The sequence below is a fragment of the Corapipo altera genome, unplaced genomic scaffold, assembly GCF_003945725.1.
Source record: "Corapipo altera isolate COAL_440 unplaced genomic scaffold, ASM394572v1 62, whole genome shotgun sequence".
Taxonomy (NCBI): Eukaryota; Metazoa; Chordata; class Aves; order Passeriformes; family Pipridae; genus Corapipo; species Corapipo altera.
This window is the reverse complement of record NW_020884894.1, coordinates 9,474,088-9,499,579: the sequence shown is the minus strand read 5'-3', so window position 1 is coordinate 9,499,579 and position 25,492 is coordinate 9,474,088. Positions and strand designations below refer to the sequence as shown.

General features: G+C 38.0%; 1 protein-coding gene across 2 annotated transcripts in view; it reads left to right on the top strand.

The window, feature by feature from the left end:
• Positions 1-25,492, top strand: part of WWOX (WW domain containing oxidoreductase) — a 494,815-nt gene that overhangs the window by 102,356 nt on the left and 366,967 nt on the right. For both annotated transcript variants that reach the window (XM_027647080.1, XM_027647081.1), the window contains exons 6-8: positions 1,063-1,151; positions 15,233-15,418; positions 19,084-19,348. In XM_027647080.1, the coding sequence (XP_027502881.1) occupies positions 1,063-1,151; positions 15,233-15,418; positions 19,084-19,348 (540 nt within the window). The remainder of the gene's footprint in view (positions 1-1,062; positions 1,152-15,232; positions 15,419-19,083; positions 19,349-25,492) is intronic.

Sequence of the window (25,492 nt, the reverse complement as noted above, 5' to 3'; positions counted from 1 at the left end):
GAGAGCTGGTTCTGAACTCTGCCTTGAGAGAACCTCTGACTGCTTGGTTCTTGTGATGACTTTCACTTCAGTGGTTGCAATGAAAATAGGCTTTTGGTTTGTTTTGTTCTGAGACTCGGAGTTCAAGTGTTTTAAAAGATCTGGGAACAGATCTGGAAAAGATAAGGGATCTTAAAGCTGAAAATATTGAGAAGAGTTGTTTTGGTCGTGCCTAAGATAAAGTTAACCTTCAGGTTAACCTCTTCTAGGTGAAAAGCCAGCTTTAAGTACATACACAATTTCTGTAGAAGGCACAGAATCATAGAATGGTTTGGGTTGGACCTTAAAGCTCATCTTGTTCCAACCCCCTGCCATGAGCAGGGACGCCTTCCACTATCCCAGGTTGCTCCAAGCCCCATCCAGTGTGGCCTGGAACATTTCCAGGGATGGGGCAGCCACAGCTTCTCTGGGTGACCTGTGCCAGGGCCTCCCCAACCTCACAGTAGAAGTACATGTATAATATGCACTGGTAAACTCTTATTGTATGAAAACCTGTGTCAGCTGATCAGTTGTTTTCTGTGGTTATTTTATACTGTCTTTTATATCACCTGCTATAGTGATAATCTATATAATAGATTGTTTGGATTCATATGTGCAAGTCTGAAGTTAGCTAATTTTTATAGAGTATTCACTGATTTTTTTTTCTATTGGTACAGTACGTAAAAATAGCATGCATTGAGAATAACACTCTACCTTTTTATTTCATGAGTTACATAATTTTCACCACCAAAATGGCAGCAAAAAGATACCTTATTAACCTTAACACTGCCTTATGTCGATTCATTACATTCTATAAAGCTGTGCATTACATAGTGTATGTTTTTAGCAGAACCACCACATCACAATGCTGCTTTTGGCACTGAACGTTGTGCTTGTCCATTCCTTTTGATGATTTGTATTCACTTTGGGGTTATAATGTTAAACAAGGGAATCAGACAAGTTTCATAACACATTTGCTGTAACACGATCCTATGAACTAAACATGCTGTTATTTATCTTTTTTTATATTTTCTCTTGTTCCAGCATAAAGCCAAGGTAGAAGCAATGACCTTAGACCTTGCTTCTCTTCAGAGTGTGCAGCACTTTGCTGAAGCATTCAAATCCAAGAATCTGTAAGTACTCAGGAAATTATATGTAATAATTTCTTGTTATTTTAATGTCTTTATCAGCTGAGCACAGTTGGCAGAATTCACCAAAGTTGGATGGATCAGCAACTGCAGTTAGTGAATAATCTTTTCACAGGAATTTTTTTTTTAATGGAAATTAAAGATCATTTGTTTTCATACCAAAAAAAAAAAAAAAAGTTACAGATCTCTTGTTATTCCATGTGTAGCCCCAGCTTTAAAGGGCTTTTTTACCCCTGTGGCTATTGAAAAAGGCCAAAGCTGAACTGCATAAAAAACAGCTCAGGCAACTTTTAACAGTTTTGCTGTGGTTTGAAAGAGGTCAGGGATGAACAATTAGCACACTCCTTGTCTTACTTTATTTTCTAACCTTCTCTCTCTCTCTTTTCATTTTTAAACCTTTAAAAAATATAGCCCTATGAGCCAGACAGATCTGTGTTCCAGACCTCTATCTGGAATAGTCCATTATTAAAAAAAAAAAAAAAAGAAAAAGGGCGAGAAGGTGTGATAATTACATCACTTAACAACAGGCAAATTTATCTGGAGATAATCGGGTTAGCTTCCAAATGGTTTGTTTTATTTAGCTTGAAGAGAGCAGTGAATCTCTGAATTGAAAAAAATTATTTGAAATCTTTCAAGTTCCAGCTCTTGTCAATAAGTTCCACACTTTGTGCTTTTATCCACAGTTTGACCCACTGATTGTTGTGAGTATTCAAACTTAGCTTTTTTTCTGCAAATATTTCTGTAACAGATATGCATCTTCCTGTTCTTCTCAAGAGATTATGGCCTCTTAGACAGCTTTGAAAATACGTTGTCGTAGAGAAGATATATAACAAAGAATGTTTTTTTCACTTTTGAAATACTGCCAAAGCTAAATCTCACATGGATAGACAGATGACATTTTAGTACTTATAGGTCTTTTGGATTCAAAGAATTGTCAAAACTGACTTCCAACACAAGTTCCTTTATTGCCAAAATCTTTAGTATCAATATTTTCTTATCATGTCATCTTCATAAATTAAAATTTCTTGGAAGACAAATCCTTGCAGTATTATATGTTGAATACTACCTCAGTTTTGTAATGTAAGAGCAGTAAGTGTTCTAATTTAGCATCTTCATGTTTCTAATATGCTACATTTCTTTAAAAACTATATGGTACAGTGGAAAGTCAAAACCACCCTTCTTCCAAATGCAGCTCTTAACTTGATTTGTGTGTTGTAGATCATATCATGGTCATCCTAGCTAGTCCATTTGGTATGCATGTTTATAAATCCTTGGAAGTGAACATGCTTAAATCAATTTTTGCCAGAGAACTTAGAAAATGAGAATATCTAGAATCAGGAAAACCTGTTTTATTTTTGTTGGCATACACTGCTTTACCAGTGTAGGTCTGTTAAGCTACACTGTCAGTGATGGACAGGTTTTACTAATATTTCACTCTAATATTATTTGGAGAATTTTTAGTAATAGCATCTAAAGCCTCTGCCTTGCCTTGAGATATTCCTGTCTCAAATGTGTGCTCAGATGTGCCTGTGTCTGGCAGGAATACTCCAAGCATTGTAGGAAAGTCTAAGTTCTGTATCTGTTGTGAGACTTGTGGGGTTTTGACCAAAATGAATTTCCAGTTATATTTTGTTTAAAGACTGAGGCTGGATGGAAACCAGACCCCACACACTGCCTGCAGCAGAGCATCTTTTATCTGATAGAGACACAGAAGAGTTACCTTACAATCATCTGCACTGGCAGGAGGATGGACTGGGAGACCTACTGGGTCTTTCTGGCCTCTGATTCTTTGTGATTTAACTATGTCTGGATAAGGTCAGAAAAGCAATTATATGGCAGTAGCACCTTATTACTACAATGCTGGGCCTATGTGTTTTCCAGCACTAATGTGCACTAATGACTTTTGTCTCTTCATTTATTTGCTTTGCCTCGTTGTCCAGAGGGTTTTGTCACTTCGGTGATTCCTTTGCAGTAGTGGTTTTTGAAAGGAATCTTACAGGCTTCAGGGACAGACTGAGCCTTGTTCCTTATCCTTTGGCCAGTCTTGTCAGTTGGCAGCCTAACTTTCTTAGAAGGGGTCGATATCCCTGATCTCCTGGACCTGTATGAGAAGGATTGTGATACAGTCACCCCCATTCCCATGAGGTGTCTGTCACTCCTGTTAATGGGCATTGGAAGTACGTTAAAAGCATAGATTTTTCTTTCTTATAAATTTTTTTATGAATTTCTTAACAATAAAGCAGTAGGAAAAGCAGATAAAAGTGTTTGGGGTTTTCGTGAAACAAAACTATCTTTTAAATTCTGAGCCATGTAAGTCTTGGTTTCTGGGAAAAACTACAATAATTTTAAAGTGTGAAGGAGAAATTTTGTGTGAACACACACATTTTAATAAAGATCTGTATTTTGTTTCTCACAACACTTTATGTGAAGAGGCCTTCAGTATGAACATCTTAAACTTCTCTGTGCAAATAGTTTTATTCTCTGCTTAATTTCTCCAGTCCACTATTGGTTTCTGGGACACTTTGGTATTTTCCAGAATGTGTTGGTCTTGGTGACACCTGACCTAATAACTAAAAATGTATAAAATAGAGAATAGATAGGCATGCCTTCTGACATTCTGCTTTTCTGTGACACTTTCTCTGGCTCTGGGTGCTATTTTTTTTGTCAGCAGATATAAGAATGTACTCACAGTCCCATCACAACCTGGAAGCCTGTTCTCCTGTGGTTGATAGCAATTGGAAAATAGCCTTCAAGGATTGTGTTTCACAGATCTCTTCCTGGATGAGAAAACTGAAATGGAAACGCTCCAGAAAAAGAATCTCTGATTTTCACTGAGTCAAAACATCCAAACCTCTTGCAGCTGGGGAAGGTGGTGGTGGTGGGATGGCAGGGAGCAGAGAGCAAATTGCTGAAACTGTGAATCTCCTACTTTAATCAAATAGCTTGTAGAGGAAAAAAAAAAACCTCCTTGAATGTGCTTGGGAATCTGAGGGATTGTGGAAACTACGTGAAGAATGAAGAAATGTCGTCCTCTGCTCGGCAGGAATTTAACGGGGCCAGTTGCATACAGAAAACAAATGATGCAACAGAGGGAGCCTTGAGAAAAACATAAATAATAAATGGGAGGAAAGAGTTACTCTGAAAAGAAATATTTAATATGATTTGGAGTAGTAATTTAGAGCTAAGAAGCCTTCCTTGTTTGAAAGTAAAAGTCAGATGATTCATCTTCAAGTTATCGTGCTTCTGAGATTTGATAGGAATCTTTTATTCCTATTTGGATTTGTTAGGTGTTGCAGCCTTGTCCACAGATAAAATTTGAGCTCAGAGTATATAAACACTGGTAAGTTATGCTGTATCCCTATAAATATATTCTAGAAAATCCTTCATCCTCACTAAAAAAACCCTATTTTTTTTGTTTGCATTATCTACACTCTTGAGTTGATACAGCTGTTTCTCTTTCTGAGACTTTTTTTATCCGTGCAGTTTCAAATAAAGCTTTGGGGAAAAGGGTTTTTCAGATTATTTTTGATCCTACAGTTCTGTGATTGCAGCACTTAAACTTTCCTTATGGGCAGGACAGTGCTCTCTAGTTTTTCTTGCTCTCACAGTTAGAAACATTTTGTGGGCAGAATGAACTAAACACAGTAACTTAGTTGGGTCTCCCAAAGACGACTTTGGTGAAGACAGAATAAAACAATATTGCTGTTTGATCTACCTCTTTCTTCACTGTAGCACAGCCTGAACACCGTGTGACACAAATAAATACATAAAATACATAGATACATAAAACGGATGTCCAATAAAAAACAGGGCTCAAGGATTTCCAGCACAATTTTTTTGGAGAAAGCCAGCTGTCTTTTAGTATTTTAGTATTTCTGGCTTGTTTTCTGCAGATACATTCTGCCAGGAGTGAATGAACTCCATCTCATTTCCTTGTGAAGACACTGCTAGGGTTAGGATGAGAACAGGGAAAAGAGATCTCAGTGCCTCTAAATGGCTGGATTTGTTCAAGTTACTTCTTATATCTGTATCAAGTCTTTCCCCTCTGCTAGTTCCCAGCTCAGGCGGTCGATTGAATGTCTCTGTTACGGAAAATCAAATAAATGATCTGTTTATAATAATGTTCTGGGCTAAGATGGATTTGGCATTAGCTTATTTTTATGCAGCTGGAAGAGGCAGACCAACCAATCTTTCATATTTGGCTTTTTGGAACTTAAAAAACACTGAATGGAATCTCCTCTTCATTGAGTGGGCACAATGTGAGGAATTATGGTTGGTATTAATCCCCTTTATAGACAAAATGACTGCCCTCCAGTGATTGTATGCAACACAGCATTTAAATGTAGTCAGTGTCAGTGCTGGATTGTTCAGGGTCTGTAGGATTGGTATTTGTGTAGGAGTATGGATTTGTGGATGTGGTATATATTTGACTGAAACCTGCATACTTTAACTGGGGAACAGCACCAATGGTTCAGTTCTAGGTCTTCCAAAATAGCAACCTGTTGTCAACATTTACAGCCATGGTATCATGGCATTTGCCTCTTCCTCATCATAAGAACACTTCCATGATCAAAACAGTGAGCAGAAGTGAGCAGTAAAGTTAAAAATTAAATTTTATGAGCATCTTTAGTTTGGAGCGGTGTGTAGTGCCACTTGGTTTGAATTAAAGTTATCTTCTGCCAAACAGCGAGACATTAATTTAATGTTCTCAATGCTTGAGGAGAAAAACCCCAGAAATTATCCTGAAAAATCTTGAATTACTTCAAAGATATGAAACAATGTTTGCCAACAGCTACTACTTAGAATTTTCTGAATTGGTAGCAGCAATTCACAATTATGCAGGACTTCCAGATGTAGATCTTCACTGCAGTTACTTTACTTTAAAATACGAAAATTTTTTTGCATGTGGTAAGAATTGGCATATGCTGACAGTTTATTCACTTCTGCTGTGTGTAGAAATATGGAAAAGACAGCAGTTATGAATTATGATTCTCCATTTGGAAGTTTAGTCTCTTCTTATTTCCTAAACCAGACCCAAAATGGCCTCCTTAGCTGAGGCCTCAAACTCTCTGAGTACATTCATTTTTCATGCTGCAAGCAGGAACGTGCTGAAACCTTGTGGGTGCAATTAAGATTTCAGAGCCTACTGAGAATTCAATCCAGAATATGATTTTTCTGCATTTTCATGTATTATAACTGACATACTACAGGTGTGTCAAGTTATTTTTAATTCTGATTGAACCACAGTTAAATCGTAGATGCCGTATGATAAATTCTATGCATATCTAAGAATACATATGTAAAAATGGGATCTGTTTAGCACGTTGTTGCATAGATAACTGAAAAGATCCAGCAAAAATGAATATATGATTTAGCTGAATTGTCAGTGATGCCATTATGTCAATATGCTTAATGGTTCTGTAGTCAAGGTATCTTTGTCAGACATGATCGTTGCCACTGCCTGTTGTCTTTCCAAACTTGAACATTAACACTGTACAAACCTCTTTGCTGTTTGTAGAATTTCTTTTTGTGAATTAAAACTAGTGACAGTTGAGCTGTCACATTTGTCTTCTCAACTCAGAGTACGGTTGGCATCCTGACACTGCCACCAGGGCACAAACTTCTGGACAACGCTGTGCATTTTGAGATCTCAAAAAATATCCACATTGAATTAAGTAGTGAAACATGCAGAGTTCAGAAGTTACTGTTGCAGACAGCACGTATCTTAAATTTAAATAAGATCAAAGGCTGACTGCATTTCAAACGTACATAATAATGTTAGGGTGAAACTTTTTTTTTCTCTTTGTGTGATATTGTGCCTTATTAAAGCCCAGGGATTGGCTTCTGCATAAATAGTTTTTCTTTTTCTTCTTTCTTCTGTTTTTAAGCCCTCGTACACAATTACCCCACTGTGGTAGCATGTGTCAAGTCATGTGGATCCAAGAACTGTTTCCAGTATTTTATAAATTAAAAATCTCTCAAGCTTAAGTCCTTTCCCTCTTTTACTGGAGGCTGAGATCCTGATGTTTTCACCAGATCACCTTTCATTACATTTGCTGTATCATGAAGGTATCTCCTGCCTCAGAATATTTCTTCTTTAAAGTCCATATTAAAATACAGGATTGACACTTCAACATAACTTTACATATAGTTGCATCTACAAAAAAACATGAAGCATTTTTACGTATTATTACTTGTGCTGCCTAAAATTTCCAAACCTACCCCTTGTCTTTGGACACTTTGCACTCTTCTTCACTGTACCCTAAAGAAAAAAACCTTGATAACCCTCCAGGGGATTTCTGCTCAGCACACTGGTTGTTCTGGTGCCCATTTTCAACCCTGTGTCTATGCCTAAGTCTAAGCTGAGTCTAAGATGGCTCACAAAGTCTTGGGGTTCTGTCTTCCAAAAAAGGTTTCCACAAGATCCACCAGCTGTGAAGGCTGTTTTGAGTATCTAAGGAAGTAAAAGATGTGTGATATGTGTGACTGATTAAAACATATTCTGTCACAAATAAACCAGGGATTTTGGAGCATTATGGCTTATTGGGTTTTGAGAAGATCTGTGTGCTTAATTGATGTTGCCCTCTAAAAATTCTGAAATATAAGGCCAGAGTAACTATTTAAATACACATACATTAAAATATATTTAGTCTTTTCAGTTAAACACTTTCTAGAGGAGATAATTAAAACACATGAATCTTCTGGCCCTTGTGTAGGGAAGCCTTGCTGCTGACACGAGACTGGCCATGCAGATACCACGTGTCTTAATCTTAGAATCCAAAATTTGTGTAATGGACTGAAGAGGTTGTATTTCTCTATTAGCGGTTCCCAAGGCACCAAAAATCCCAGAGGATGTCCAAGTATGTTAATTTTTATCCCAACATGGAATCCTGCAGGTCTGAATGGCAGCACACAGCTGCTGGGGGCTTTCTGAGCTCTGTTACAGCTCTATAATCTCCAGGCAAAACAGAGGAAGGAGTTGTCATTGGCAAGTGAAATGTTCAAAATCCGTGAAGTGTTTTATTGTTTGAATGATCAACCATGGTCCCAGCTGTTTTCAATTGGAAATATCACAAAAAATGTAATAAAGGTAGTAATTTAGCTTTTCTTTTGGTGAGTTGCAGCTTCCTTTTTTTCTAACGAGTACTTACTGCGTGCAAATGAAATCTGTATATTTAGGAGTATGTGCAGAAACAACAAATCATGCCATGCTTGTTGCAAAAATGAATGTTCCTCTATGTCTGGCTTATGTTTGTTTGTAATTGCATGTGTATATGTGTAAATAATGATTTGCTGTCGGATTTTGAACAAGATGTACCACTTTGAGGTAGCAAATGTCCTTAGGTGAGCTGCTGAATGAAAATTACCAGATTGTGGATGTTTTCACTGCTGCTGTCTCCTAATCATCAGGGAGTCTTGAAACCAAAGAAAATATCCCTGCAAGATCTGGCAAGGAATGGAACAAAGTGCTCCTCTTATTGTGCCAGAGCTTGAGAAAAAGAGGGGGATGTAGAATGGAAATGCTGGCAGGTCGAATAGATGTAAAAATTAAGTTGCAGAGCCCTGTGCTGTCCATCTTCTACCTCAGCCTGGCCCCAGGACTTCCAAAATCCATACATATGAAGGTACTTTGATTCCCCAGGGATACAGAGCTAGGAAAGATGCAACACTTTGACAGAGGAAAACATGGTTTCTTGGACGGATTTTGGTTTGAAATGTGGTCCTGAGGCCTTGAGGTGAGGGAAGAGCATCCCTGACACCTGTTTTTAATATCAGTACCCTGAGTATACTGTGTGCTGTCAGACAGAGGAAATTTAGGGTGAGATTATAGCTATGCAAAAGGGAATTCGGGGCTATGGATAATGGACCCCAAAAAGGTGAGAGAGTCCCTGGTATGAACTTAATGGAAGGAAGAAACACACCTCATGCTTGTGAAATATAATTCTTCCTCCTACTCCCTCTTGCTGTGTAGTTCTAAGTTAAAAAGCAAGTGCAAATACTAATCTTGACCTTAATTTTTAAGCAATAATTTGTTAGCAAAAGCAAGTGATTTACTGATTTAATGATAAGAAAATGTGGATTAAAAAGTTCCTAATTTGTCAGATTTCTATATCATATACCATAATTCCAGTGTATGAATTAGCCAAGTGTGGGAGACAGATCATGTCAGCAAATTACACCTAATCCCTGCTTATTTTACTTTGTACCTTTGTGAAACTCTTACAAGAGAGGAAGGAGAAATCCAAGCTTGGATCATGTCTGAGGGAAGGCGCTTTGGGCAGTGCAGGATTTACTAAGGTCAGTTTGGGGTCAACATTACAAGTGTGCTAGCATTAAATGTTTAAAAACCTTAAATGTTTATTTAATATTTCATCTGAGTTTTTCTTCAGAAGTTCAAATTTAAAACTTTCGCAGTAGTCGAATTTGCTTCTGTGCCCCATTAAGAGGAAAAGTAGCTTCTTAAACTCCCCTGGCCCCTTAGAGCTAAAATGGCAGAATTTTTCTTCAAAGACAGATAACTTATTAATTTTTGGAGGTGTAAGATGGTGTGAGGTTATTTTAGTTGTTTTGGTGCCCCCCCCCTTCCCCGTATGTAAGAAAAACCAATAAAGGGAAAACCGTGACTAATGGATGTTTTCTGTTTAGCTCTAAATCAGTTGAGACCTCTGTTCCTTCTCCAAATGTTAGTGAAATAGTGAATTGAAGATTTTATAGAAGTAATGAATAATGATTGAGAGATGGTTGACCTGCATGGCAGTATGCAGATGATGTATTATGAAGACATAGGAGCAGCTGCTCGTAATAATTCCCCTGTATGTGGTATGAAGGAGGAATCAGAACAGTTTCAGTCCACTCCCATTAATCTCTTGGAAGTGGGGCAGAAGTATTTGCTGATCAACAGTGTCAAATCCTGCAAAGAAATCCAGTAGGATGAATTGCAGAGAATTTTCCTTGCTTCTAGCAGGAGGTCATCCATCAGGGCTCTAAGTCCCGTGTTAGTAGCTTGCCTTAAAATGAAGCCTGTCTGACAGGGATCCACAATTCTGTCAGCTGACAGGTGGCAATAGAGGGTATTTTTGCTGGTCTTTCAGCCAGTATTTTTAGAAAAATGGAAGTTAGACATTAAGCATTTGTTTCCAAAGTTCACTGAGTTAAGCAGCCTTTTTTTTTTTTTTTAATCGAACAAAAAAAATTTAGATATTTTCGTGTCAGTATTAGATTATACATGGTTCTGAGATTTCCTGCTGCTGTCTGACTTCTGACTTAGTGATTTTCTTGTTGCTCAGTTTCCTGTCAGTGCTGCTTGTAAAACTGAGAGGGATTTCTGGAGGTGGTTGTTTAACTCACCCGTTTTCTGGAGAGCCATAAGCTTAGCTGGCCTGTTGGGTATTCCCTTTGTGTGTAAAGGCATTCCCTCACAGACAGAAGTACCACTTTCTAACTTTCAGAGAAAGCAACATGGGTGTTCAGAGTTGTGGGGTGGAAAAGTTTGGAGGGCTGTGACTTTGCTTCTTTGTGGAGGAGAAGTCACAGCTCTGCCTTTACTGGCCGTGACACAGGTCTACAGTTGCTTATGGGACTTTGGGGATATGGTGAGGCCTTTTCTGTTGAATTTCTGTGTAATTCCAAACAGTGTGAACTTTTCAAATCACTTGAGAAGTGCCCCAGATGGTGTGACATTCTGCTTCATGGGAAGATTTGAGAGTATTCCCTTTGCATAATCTCTGGTTAACTATTTCATTACGTTTGAAATGGGAGAACACCAAAGCCAAGAACTCTGTTGACATTTTGGTGGTGTTTGTTTAACCTCCTAGTGCACAGGCTACATTTGTTGAAAAATATTATTCTTACCTTTGCAAATCATCAGTAATTAATTCCCTTGGAAATATCTACTGCTGCACACAGCCAGCTTGGGAGGCTGCTGACAGATCATAGTTTTACATCAGGTGCTAACAAATTGATTATTAAATTTCATAACCAACTGATTTATAGCAACAACTTAATTTCTGCATCTCTCTAATGTATTCCCTTACTGTATTTTCAAATAGTGCAGAGCAGTTGGATTGCTTAGTTGCTTCTAATGGTGAATTGTGCACAGCATGTAGGATCTGAATGACTTCCCCAGTGTACAAAATATCAGCTGGTTTTTAGCCAAGATATTCACATTTAAGATTGTCCTGGTTAATTCTACAGGCTTTTTAACTTTCACTAACTTACCAGCTACACTTACCAGCACGGTGAGGGTTTTCTAGAATGGCTGTGTGTCTTGCAGTTGGAGCAGTGAATCCCCAAGCCTCAGTCGTGCTGTGAAGGATAAGAAGCAGTGACTACGTGCTGTGATGGAGCAGATCACATTCAAGTCCCAGTACCTGTTTCAATTGTGATGGTAGACCACGTTAGCTCACTTGGTGTGATGTAAGTCACTACCTGAAGACATTTTAAGGAGATATAGGGGGAAATTTTCATAACACACTGCAGGGTCTTAACTATAGTGTTTCCAAAAATATCTAATAGGTGTCATGGTTAGAGGAAGCACTTGGTAATGTTGATACCAGGAGTAAACACTACAGAAAATTCCCTTTGCTGCTGACATCTTTTGTTGGCCTTAGCTGTGCCTTTGATGCAGAATTACAAACTATTTTAAACCAAGGGGGGATTTTTTTTTCCTTGGGCTTAGTAGGAAGCCTAATGCAGACCGTAGTGATGTTTGTAATGAACTTGTGAAATCAAGGTCATAGTTCTGCTATCACTTAAAAAGACTCCTGTCATAAAGCAAAGCTGTAGTGCCAGATGTGCAGCGTGAATTGTCATGTATCTTGAAAATTTTGTCCCTGCATAATGATACGTTCAGTGATACAGAGCTCTGCACCGTTGAGATTAGAATCTGTCATCTGTGGCTGAAATTCATAACTGCACAGTGGCTGTTACACAGGTAATCTCATTCATTTCATGGTGTGCAAATGGCCAGGTCACAAAAACTTAGACGACAATTTTCAGTAATTGGACCTTTGTTAGCAGCCTGACGAGAGACACCGATGGCTTAATGGACATGGATCCCAATCCGAGAGGTGGTTCTTCCTGACCTGAAATGAAGCACAACAGCAGCACTTTTTGATACAACCCTTTAGGTTTCTTTTCTGTGGTGTTTTCTGGAGAATTTTTTTTTTTTTTTTTAGCATTTATAACCACTGAGGCTAAATAAAGGAATTCTGAAAGGGGATCTGAGACTGCCTTTTCAGTAGGATAATTGTTTAAAATGTTTCTGTATTTATTTTTTATATTTCTTCACAGATTTTTCCAATAGAATGTTGTAAATAATGTTAATTTTACAGTCCCTTAAATTTTAATTACTTCCACTTTAAAAAAAAAAGAGAAATGTGCTTTGAAAAATACAAATCTCATAAAATGGATTGAAGCATAATTTTATTACTTTTATAAAATCCAATTAAATGCCCTAACAATTAAAAAGTGACTACATTTTATAGTTTTATAATTTTAGAATCATCTTTTTAATTAATTGAGCTGACAGATTTAGGTATAGAGTGTGTATTTTCCCTCTGGTAGTTATTGTGTAATTAGTAATAATGAAATATACGGCAGTTTGGATAGGTGGAATATAGTTTTGGTTTTTATATGAATTCTTTCTGTCTGTGATCTGTTACTTCATAGTGCATATGACAATTATTAACTAGAAATATGATATTTTAAAAAGTGCCATATTCTGTTTTGGAGGGAATGGCAGTGTACTTTTTGTGTTGCTGCTGTATTCATGTGCTGCAGTTCTCAGACAGGAGGCTCTTATACCAAAAATTGCATCTATGCTGGAGAAACTCGTTCCTTTTTCCCAGCAGATGCACAAATCTGTAAATTAATTCTTGCTAGAGCTTTTCATAAACTCTCAGAAGAGATGATGAATCATCCGGAGTTCCATGCGCTCTCAAGCTTCATGCAGCTTTGTTTTCCTCTTGGCAGATGCATCTCAAACAGGCAAAATGAACTGGGGTCTAAAACATTTTATAAAATAGGCCTCAAAAGGTCAGTTACCTTTTAAAGAATATCATCCTGCACCTCTCAGTAAATAGCCTGCTTGTGCTGTGTTGATTGAGGCTGCAAAGATCAAAAAAAGAGCTGCCTTTTTTTGCTGGTTGATTTGAGCAGAAAGAGAGGACCTTGCTTTTAAAAGGACAGTCTCCCTTCATTTTCAGTTTCTTTTGTGGGTGCAGTATATATGTTTAGATATTATGTGTATCAGTGTCACTGACAAAAAGGCAAATCAGAAATCCAACACCTCAGAAACTGAGCTTCCCAAAGCATGCAAATGTTTCATTCTGCTTCTGAACCTCTTGGTTAAAATTGTCCAAGTTGGCACAAGGACAGATGTTATATTGTTAACTTCTTATTAAAGCAGACTAGACTGGTTACTTCCCAATGGACTGGAAGTCAAAATTTACTTTAATAAGAAAATAGAGCTGTTTATGTCAATCCTTATGTGGTTCTTTCAGTATTCAGCTAAAGTGTGTTTGATTCCCCCCGAAATGTTTTTTTGAAAACTGGGCTATCAAAATCTGGGGTTTTCAAATGTGCCTAAAAGAATCTGATTACTTAGGTTTGTTTGACAACCTGGGTCTTTATGTTTCACATTCTTTTCCAGAATTCCTTCTGCAAATGCTCAGAGTTGCAGTATTTATGTCCTTTAGTCATGTGGGAAAATGGTCTAACTCTGGGTCTCCTGTTATGCTTTATGTGTAGGACTGTGTGGAAGCAATTGAGAAGAACAAAGGGCAAGCAGCTATTTTTCCTAGCTGTGCGTCGTTTATTATCTTCAGAATTAGGGTTTGTGTTGAGTGTTGATTTTGTATCATGGGATTTGGCCAAATGCAGCAAAGACATAATAGGCTGGAACGGGCTAAACAAATGAGACAGATCTTAATACTGTGGTTTTAGGACATGACAGGTATTAGTGCAGGAATGAAAGGGATTTCTATGGCCATCATTATTTTACATGACTTTTCCTATTTCAATATGTCAAGGCCAGGAATACCAGATGCAGGCTCTCAAGCCTGAGGTTCTCAGCTCAGGTAGAGCTTGCTGAGGTCTGCTGCGTCAGGGTCTGACTCAAGGACAAGAACACACTGTCACTGCCAAGGCTTCCTTAAGAGATGATGCAATCTAGCAAATGCAGATCCATTTGAGATCTGAGAACCAGAGTCTTTGCTGTGTTTCATAAAGATTTGGACAAAGACAAGAAAGAACAGAAAGGGCGTTTGTCCTTGATCTGGCTGTGGAGGTTGGGAAGGCTGCAAGGTTTGTAGTATCCTGAGAGTACACTGGAGACATCAAGGAGTTTGAAGTTTTCTGGACCTGTTTTTTTCAATGAGAGAGGTATGTGCCAGCCTAGGTTCTTTTCTAGCTTGGTTTGGTAGAATTTTACCCTTTCAAGTTCCTTTATCGTGGCATTTCTATTTAAACTGGATTAACTGAGTTCAGTGAGGAAGGATTCTGTCTCAAGGATCTCATGTGTATGGTGTGCAGATTTCCCACCAAAGATGACAGCTTCTGCAGAATGTTTTCATTTTCCTACTTGCATTTTTTAGCAGCACACTTCACAAGCTGCAGAAGTATAAAATGTGTAGAGATGTGCCTTGTGTCTTTATTTCTTAATCACCTGTCCCCTACCAACTGTGCAGGTGTCATGAATAGATGTGTACCCCATAAAAGAGATAAGAGTTGCTTCTCTCCTTGGAAAAGTTTCTTTTCTAATTGCTCTGCAAGGGGACAGTTTCCTGATTAGTAACTTGTAGAACAGTGGTGCTGTGTGGCATTTTGCCTTTTATTCTATACCCTTTCCCTAAGAGTGACCTGTGTCCCTGAGGGGCTTGGCTGAGCTCGGAGTGGGGCAAATGGAACCAAGTGGAAGCAGCTGTGCTGGGTGGTTCCTTCCCCCAGAAACCAGCCAGGCAAATCCTTTACACCTGCACCCAAAGCACACCTGGGCCTCATTCACACAGGGGTATAACAACATGTGTTTCACTGAGATTTCTTTCTCCTGTTTCAATTTTACTCAGGCCCCTCCACATCCTGATCTGCAATGCTGCCGTGTTTGGTGTTCCTTGGTGCCTGACGGAGGACGGCCTGGAGTCCACCTTCCAGGTGAACCACCTGGGACATTTCTATCTTGTCCAGCTTCTGGAAGAGGTTTTACGCCAGTCATCTCCTGCCAGGGTCGTGGTGGTGTCCTCCGAGTCCCACAGGTTGGTGAATGTTACCTTTCATTTCACTTCAGTCCTTAGAGAATGAAACAGTCATGGCAAAACCACAAAAGTTTCTGAAAATGAAGGGCCTTGCTCTAAAGCATTTGCCTTTGGATAATCTTTTTAAAAATAGAAGCATTACTAATGCCTGTGGATGTTTCTGGATTTGGCTCTGTTGCTGGATAAAGCGTGTTCTAGTTTTATAACAGTATGTAGATATTTTTTTGATCATTCTTTGTGTGAATGCAGATTTTCGCCGCATTTCAGGCCGCTCATTGATTTTACGAGGAGATGGAATAATAATTGATTAAATCTGAATGGCATGACCTATATTGATTTGTCATTCAACAACTTCAACATCTTAGCAAGAAGAATGTGCAGTTATTTTAGCAGGAGAAACAATGCAATTAAAAACTGCTAGATGAAATCCAGTTGTTTTATAATGAGAAATTAGGGAATTCAATGCAGACATTAGCTGTATAATTGTAAAATGGGAAGTAGTGTAGTTAATACATATTACAAATCTGGCCATGCCTATTTTGGTGAATTTTTTAATTAAAATGTTAGTTGCTCGTCTTTTCTACTGCCAGGAAAAGTACAGTTGGAAAAAGAGATGCTGATGAGGTTTGCTTTATTTCAGACATGTTTGTGGTTTTTGTGTTAATAAGTGAAAAGATGGATTTGATTTAAATAAAGTTTCTTGTGCAAAATGCATGCCCCAATTCTAAATTCTGCTGGGCACAAGCCACTTACTGCTTTCTGATTTAGTTCAGGGACTGCAGGATTAGACCTATAATGTCCAGCTTTAAACATTACTCTTGATTTTTGTTTTACTTTTGGTCATGTGTAACAACAAACCAAAAGGAAGAAAGTGTGGTAGTTCTTTTTTTTAAATTTTTTTATTTTCTGCCTTCGTATTTCTGAAATGTTTTAGTGACCCAGAATGAAGCTTATTTTTTTAATCATGTTTCCATAAAATGTAACCCCGGGGACCTGGTAGAGAGAGACCAGCCAAGGGTCGGGCTGAAACCTTTATCACTTCCAAACACAGGGGCTTATGGTATAAATGACACACTGCAGATAGATTTACTTTTACCATTTTAAATTTATGATGGCTGAAATGAAAGGAAGCAATAGAAAATGCCAGTAATAATCCTCCCTAGTGTTAAAAGACATGAAATGTCTAGTAATTAGGTGGTAACAAAATCTGGACACCCTTATCTTTGCAAATCACACCAGGTTTGTGAAAGCAAGTAGCAGAGTCCTGTTAGGAGTGAGGGCAGCTACTGCAGGGCAGGCAAGATAGCTCTGGAAATAAATCTGCCAACTCCAATCACTTGCCAGATGTGGAGGGCACAATGGGATACGTATAAATGAGCTGTTATTTAATGGGAGATTATGTTGAATTGTCAGCTGCTTGTTCCCCTTTGTAAGTTTGTATCTCTGATAGTATTTTAAATGACATCTTTGTTTTTCACTGTGTTAAGTGCTGTGTGTAACCAGAGCTCACATCTCTGGACGTGTTTATCTGTGTTTTCAAAAATGTTTTTCAAGTGCTCATTGCTAAGTCAGTAAGATCAGCCAAGGTTTATAGAAGCCCATCAAAAAATAAGTGACAGTCTGTGTTTGAGTAAAATAATAAACACAATTAGTACATTTCCCTTTTTTCTACGGATCCAATTAATGTATTACACTGTATCTTATCACTTAAACTGATCATTTTGAGTAACTATGCTTTTCCCTCCCAATCTGTTTAATGACAAGAAGTTGATATAAGCAGTTAGTTAGGTATTATTGGGTAGTTGTACTTTCTGACCTACTTGAGAACTCTGAGCCTTAAACTACGTTGTAAAACAAAAGTGTTGGTATCTAATTACTTCCATAAACCTTGACTGGATCTTTTTGCTGGAGTCAAGACCCCCTGTTAGGGGAAATATAAAGTCCCCTGTTTGCAGAAAATACTATACCAGACTGCTCCAAGGCAAAATATTTATTTGCCTCTCTGGTTCTTTGTTCATTTCTAGTTAGTTCTCTGGATTCAGCACAAATGAATTTTGGTTAAATTAAGCTTTTGGGTACTTTAAGCACATCATATTAAAATCAGAATAATAAGTAGGTTGACTTTCCTTCTGTCTTTATTTCTGTGTTGTTAATTTGATTGTACAGCCCTTATCCTCCTGAATTCAATGAAACTGGCAACATAAGTAAGATTGACTCACATAAGCACTTGCAGGACTGGACTCAAAATATGCCACTATGCTTCCATTATACAGTACACCCAAAGTGTTTTATTTATAGATTATTTTTGGTGTCATAAATGATTACTTGAGGGATGAATATAGGAAATTCCTCCCAGAATAGTCCTGTTAATTTCAGAAATGTATTTTATCTCACTGAAAATTATGAAAGAGAAATTTTGTTGTTGAAATTGAAGGGCTAATTCTGCAAGAACATCCTGGATTCCTCTTGAGTTCAAACACTATTTGAGTTCAAATACTGTATTGCTTTTCTCTGAGTGTATTATAATTCTGCTCACAGAATGAATGTAGAAATTCCAGCTGATCTCTTCATTTCTGGGCATGAGATGCAAAATTAGTGAAGATATTTTAAAACATTTTGCTAGTGTGTACTATAATTATGTTTATCCCTCTTCTCCCCAGCTGATTCTGAAAACTCTGAGTATTAAAAAGAGCTTGCTAAATCCTTTTTATTTTTAGTAGCTCTTCTGAATGAAACATAGATCTGTAACTGAATTTAGTATTATTTCCTAATATTAAGATATACCAGTAAATTGATAAATCAAATTGGAAGAGCTAGAGGGGGAAATGCTGGGTGGAAGCTTTCTTTTCTTCATCTAAATGCCTTTAGAACATACACTACTTTGTTATTAAAAAAAAAAAGGAGGAAAAAACCAAACAGCTGGTGTTTAATGACTCTGTCAGACCCAATTAAAAAACATCAACTAGTTACTTTGATTTGTGTTCAGCCATGCCGTGGGTATACTTAAAAACATTTTACTCTGCCAGAACTCATTTTGGCTTTGTTTACATTTATCTTTTAAACATATAAGACTATTGATGGCAAGTTACCAAGGTTATAACCCCTTTATATTCATCAATTTTTAATCTAAAAAAAAAAGTCTAAGAGGCAGTGAGACTCATCCATAGTTACTTGAACACTTAAATGCAAGTGTGCAGTAGGTGAGCGCTGGATGAAATGATCAGGGGTTGGGAAGAAGGGGAAATGAAAGGATGCTGGGTTTCTCTGCTTCTACTGCAGAGTTATTTTATCCTACATTATACCCTTTGTGATTGTGCTTTTATGGATTCATGGCAAAATATTTTAATTTTTTTTTTTCATTTAAAATAAAGTGATTTGTAAGTTGTCCTCTTTAAGTACAATCCCTTTAAACCAGTAAAGTGTTTTTTGACTTGTTTTTATTTATCGTTTGCTTTTGCTAATTATCCAATAATTTTTCTGCCATATTATCTGGAACTATTCCTTGGGTCTCAGGCAATTTCTAGTAGATGCTTTCAGCTACTAAATAAGCTGTTGTTTTATGTTGGTTCTGGCCAAGTTCTACTCTGGTGCCTACATTTTATGTTGTTCTTAATGAGAGTGGAATTAACTCTGGGGGTATCTGAGGCATATTTACTGTTTTTTAGATTTACAGAAATTAAAGACTCCTCTGGAAAGCTTGATTTCAGCCTGCTTTCTCCATCTAAGAAGGAGTATTGGGCTATGTTGGCCTACAATCGCTCCAAGCTTTGCAATATCCTCTTCTCCAACGAGCTGAACCGACGCCTTTCTCCCCACGGGGTGACGTCGAATTCCCTCCATCCTGGAAATATGATTTACTCCTCCATTCATCGTAACTGGTGGGTGTACACCCTGCTGTTTACCTTGGCTCGACCCTTCACCAAATCCATGGTAAGTGAATGCCTTAAACTATTTTACAAATCTTCCTTTTTTTTCTTTTTCTTTTTCAAATCAGGGGAGAGAAGTTATAAAAATCCAGATGTATGTATCTGCTTTGACCTATTGCCTTTTGTAACCGTGACCCCGATTTTAATGATGAGCACTGTTGCCAAGATAGTGCTCTAGAAGAGGATTCTTCAACCATTTTAGATTTGCTCTGTCAGTCTTCAGTTAAGGAACCTTCTAAGATGGAGTGCACGACCCCCTTGTTTGAATATGTGACTTTCACTCTGAATAAGGACGTTGTATGTCTTAGGTGCAGTTCAGAGTTATTTCCATGCTCACTATACCTAAAACATCAAAAAAATTACTTTGGCTTTTAAGTGGAATATGTTGACTGCATTTTTTATGTAAACAGATGCCCTAGTTAGAAGAGATACTACAGACATAATTAATGACTGAGGGAAAGTGCTTTCAGTGGTAAAAGCACCTTCATTCATATTTAAAAAAAAAGGAACAGCCCAACAATCTTCTTGATTCTTACAAAGTGCTGAAGACAATGGGTGTTTTCCATTTGTCTCCATTGGATTTTGGACTGGGACCATGGCATAATGAAAGGCTACACAGTTCTTCCATAGCCAGTGTTATGAGTCTTCATTATATAAGAATTTGCAGCATCCTGAGCAGTTGGAGAGGTTACTCTTATTCCTTGAAGCTCTGAGCCAGGTTATTTGTAAGGAGTCTGAAGTATTTTCTAGGCAGAGGATGACTTTTACTTCACCGAGAAGCAACTTCTTTTAACCTTACAGGCTGTTTCTCACTCCTTTTTCATTGGCAAAGAATGGTATTCCCTAAAGGGTAGCAGGGAGAGAGAGTCTCTGTTGAATATTTCCAGTTAGGAATGAGGGAAATGAAAAGATCCAGATCCTGCAGAACTCATCTAGCCATGGCAGTTTGTTCAAGCCCAAACACCAGACCCCTTTCACAGAAGACTTCACAGTCAACAAGGGTGGTTGTGGTGTTTTTGCATACTGTCTCTCTTAGCTGGTGGTGCAGATCAAATTAGTTGGTTTTATTTGAAAAAGATCAGAGAGGAATTCAGGCAGAGGGATCCATCCTTAAGCAGCTTAATCTACCACATAACCTATAGTAACTGAGCAAATCAGTGGTGGAACCTGTATGTAGAGCTGCACAAAAGAATTTGCTTGTGCATTTCAGTATCGTTGAGATAATGAAATTAATCTTAATTTATACTGGGATTGTGTATGTGGACAACACTCTGTTTAAAATCGGAATTTTAGTTTTTAAAACTCTGATTACATGTCCATAAAAGAACAATACTGGATCTTCAATAAGTCTCAGGGAGCAAAAATACAAACAGTGCAGTGTGTTGCACTGACCATGGGTGCATTGTCGCCTCTAACACCTCTGACCTCTGCCTGCAGTCTGCAGCCTGTACATATGCAAAACCTATTTATGTCAACAAGATTGATAAGTAAGCGTTCTGGCACCTTGGGACAAGTAATAATATCTTTCAACAGCATGTTTTTTTGACCAGGACCTATAACATCATGCCTCTGCTGTGCTAGGGATAGTTTGCAAAACAAATTCTTGAAGTTCTCCTGAGAATGTGTGAGTGAATGTTATCAACGTCCCGTGAAAAGGATCTAGTCTGTGGACATTTATGAATTGTTAGTTTTATTTGCTCTGACATATTTTTGCAAAGAGAACCTTCAGTGTTTGTTGCTCAGAGAATCTTATCCTCTAAGGAACAAAATGAAAGACCGGCATTAATTTTGAATTCTTTAGAACAATTGATAGATTTTTTTTTAATAGTATCTACGTATTAATAGTACATAAAAGAGAATACAAAGCACACTACAAAAAATAGCAGCACTGAATAACAGTGCACTGTAGTCCAAGTCAAATCACTTCTGTTAAGTCCTTCATGTTTGTATTTCACTGAGGTTATTTGAATGTCATGATGGAGGGTATGGCCTGAGGTTAAGCATCGGTTTTACAACTCGTATTCTGATATGAATTATGTTCTCCTGAACTTTACCAATGTTTCAATTGCCAATGAAACTAGAAAAGTGCCCCTTCCTGGGCATGCAAACAAGCAGAGCTGAAATTCTCAGCATCATCAGTGCAAGAGTTTTATTTTAAGGTTTGTAGGGAGCAAATGACTTGCTACTGCTTCTTTTTTTGGGGATTGTGCTGTCACCAACCTGGAATAGACTTTGCTGAGGACCTTTTTGTGGGCTTCCTTTCAGTGTTTCTGTGGGACCTCACCCTGGAGTTTAGATGAGTGTTTTGGTCAGAATATTGGGAGTGATCTCAAAGCTTACAACTGCAGTCCCAAGGTGGTGAACTGTCCGTTCCTGTGTTTTCCAAGGATGTCTGCATTGCACAATGAATGCAGCAATGATGCAGCAGCATTTAAAGTAGTTTCAACTGAGCTGGGCCCATAACTGGAATGGAGAGATCGGTGACAAGGTTGTGTGGGAGAGGTAAGGTCTGTCAGCTCAGGCAAAGTGCCACGTGGGTGTGCCTGTACCTCTCTTGATCTCTGAGGCAGCTGCAGCATTTTGGTACATGGAGAGACTAATCCTTTCTGGAGCCAGTGTGAAGCTGTTTGCTGTGTCCTGGACTATCCTGGGGTCTGTATAGATGCATGCATATGTGTGCATATATGCACACACTGACTCCAACTGCACATACCTGATTCTAGCTGGAGCCTTCTTGTATTACTGTTGTAAAAGCTGTTAATAAACTATTTACATTTTCAGTTTGTATTTCACAAATGTAGACTTATGTGTATTCTGAAAGTGGTGGATAGCTCAGAGTAACACTCAGTTTCCTCTCTGTTGGAAGCTTTGAAGCAGGACAAAATCAGAACATACATTTGATTCCCTACTAATTTTGATTCCCTACTGTCTGTCTGCAAGTTGCTACTGAGAAATTAGTCTTCACACCTTTGACTTAATTGTCATAATTTTCTGTGGCACTTACGAAATCATCTGTTTAAGGTTACCTTACTAGAAATCGTAACAGTTTAATAATTATTTTGTTTTGTTTCCAACAATGAAGAAATATTCATTGTGTATCTGAAATACATTTTTTTTTTTTTATTATTCACTTCTTGAGTGTTGAACAACTCCTCTTTGGTTGATGAAGACACAGTATTTTCTTTAGAAATGCACAATGTTGTCTACCACAAGTCACTGTTTTGGGGAGAGGTGATGCAGCCTGAGATGTGTGGCACTTGGGGTATTCAGCAGGATAGAATTTAGCTGAGAAAAAAGGGCTGGTAACTGTTCCATTTTGGCTGATTCACAGAAGCACTGAAAGTCAGTATCCTGATACTGATTTTAACACTTATTTACCTGTTGGTTGTTATTTGCTGCTACTTTGGTAGTTTCAATGATTAGGACACTTTAAGCAGAACCTTAAAATAGCTTGACTCCATAAAGAAAAGGTTTGTGGATTTTTTTCTAGAAGAACAAACATAGGTAAGGTTTATCTGTCTTTCAATTGTGAGGCTTTTAGTGGCATAATTTTAGTTGCTTCTGTAAATGGTCATACCTTACTGCAAGAAGAAATGCAACTTCTTATTTTTCAAACCTGTTTTACGAGCATAAAAATTGTTCTATGTTTGTGCTACTTATAGTGAAGTCTTCAATTGAATCACACAGCTCTCTGGTCAGCTTTTCAAATAGAACACAATATTTAAATCACTGGTAGTTGTAGGTGTCTGGGAAGTAGTTTTGTTAAGCAGAGCACTGGAAACTCTTTTTATTTTTTCCCACCCACCTCTTTTCAAGATCTAAAATCCACAAGGATTTCTATGCAGAAATGGAGAACAAGGGGTTTTTTTTGTGGAAAGAAATAGTTGCAAGTAGATTACCATTTTATTATTGTAGTAACTCTAGCTCTACTAATGTTCAAAGGGCTTCTCTCTTACTTACCACTATATAGTTACTCAGTGAGTTGGAGACACTTATAGCATAATTAAATATCATTTGAAACAAGTGACCACTGTAAATAACAAATTGGAAGAGAAACTATGAAAGTAACTGTGTAGGCCACACATATGCTTTGCTGGTTTGATCCAAGGCACTAGGATTTTGTTGGGTTTCTTTTTCTACCTCTCTTTTATGCTCTTTCACTCTCTTCTCCTCCTTCTCTCTCTTTCCCTCCCTCCTTTTGTCTCTCTTCTTAAAAACTGGTCCAAGAAAAGTTTGACTAAGTTGGTTTTCTTTTTTTGTTTTAAATTAATGCCAGTCATTCAAACCCCATCTGATTTGTGACTATTTACATACAAGATTAAAATTAAATACATTTATTGTAAGTTTTGAGCTTACACTGAGTGCACTATCTAGTGTCACTCCCAGGTGACTTTGTGAGTGTACAAAGGCATATAAATTTAGAAGTGGAATGCCATTATCACACGCTTGTGATAGTCTTACATAGACCCAAATATTTTTGTTGGCAGGTAACAGAGCAGAAAGAATATCATGTGTTAGGGTAGCAAGAGCTTAACAGATGTTTCAGTGAACTGAATTTTCAAATCCTTTTACATTAAGAAATGGCTGGGATTTGGGGAAGTTCTGAGACTATTGGGTTACATTTCCTGTTGCAGTGCAAAGCCAGCCATTGTGCTGGAGTTTTAGCAGATGTGTTACCCCCTTTTAATGGTTGGGAATAAAACATTGGTTCTGTTGCTGAGATATAAATTACAACTAGAACAGCTCAACTTGTCACCTTTAAAGCCAGTTAACTGTGGTAAGACCATTCTGCCCTTCACTTTTCACTGTGTAAAAGACTGATGCTTGAACTGCTCTTTGATTTCTCCCTCCTCCCCCAAAGACAGTAGCTTTCCAGAACTGGATTTTTTTATTTGAAGTATTGCTATTGAGAATTATGAGGAATACTTCTAAGAGTCCCAAAGTCTTCTGCATGTCTAAGTTTTATATAAACCATGAGTTCTTGTTACTGTAATATTATTCTAGGAGTGCTTGAGGCAGTTGGCCTGGGATTGCAGGGTACATACGGGCAGGAGGAAACCCCAGTGCCTACAATGGTTTCACTGGGTTTACTTTTGCCGTGGGTTGGAATGTCTAAATTTAAATTTCATGTGATGATTTCACTCATGCCTAACATCAGCTCGGATATGCTATTCTGGAAAGAAATCAATCTCCATCTACAGGAGTGACTTGCTTCTACCTATTGGTCACATCTGTTTGCTTTTGACAGCAGCCCTGGAGAGGCCCCCTGCAGCCTCATCAGCTCTTCACTTTCTCCCCTGCTCTTTGCTGAAGAAGCTGGAATTACCCTTAGAGCTGAGGATAGTATTCCCTCCCTAAGCAAACATTTTTTTGCTGTCCAAAGATCTGTGTGGGCTGTGTTGAGTTGATGTTGGCTTCCATTACTGAATTCACAGTTCAGGCCAAATTCTGCCCACAGTTGTGCACGTTCAGCTCCAAGAGCAGTCATGGGCAGGGTGGGTTATGTGCATGTTTCAGCATAGGATTTGGTGTGTATTTCCTTCCTTGAGACATTCCTGAAAATGCACTGGGTTTTCTTGAAAAGCAACAGGCAGTTCTTTTTGAAAAGAACCTCACAGTTTAGGTTGGATCAAAAATGTAGAATTTCTTTTCTCAAATTGAGTCCTGGGCAGGAAGAGAAAGAGGATGGGAGAGTGAAAGGTGCTTGACTACCTACTGGATGTCAGCAGTTGTAGAGAGCCTAAATCACATGTGAAATTCTCCTGGTTTATGGATTAATGCCTGAAGTGTAAATGCTGAGGAGATGCTAAGTTGCATCTCTCTTTTTTAACACACAGGTTTGTGGACTGTGCCTCTAGTACCATGGAAGGACAGTTATATTATTGAACTCTGATTGCATATGCTTCCTCACAGAAAACTCCTATTTAGAATGGACTGAATTGGGTAAAAGGAAAGAAGGCTTATGTGGAAGAATATTTTGATTTGTTGCAATAGGATGGCGAAAAGATGCCTCCAAAGTAGTTGTTGATCATTTTACGTGTCCTACCTGCTAATGAAATGTAATATAGACTGGTTTATTATCAGACTTACGTTTAACTGATACATATTTTAACTTCCTGCTAAAATAAATGTAGCATGAAATATAAGG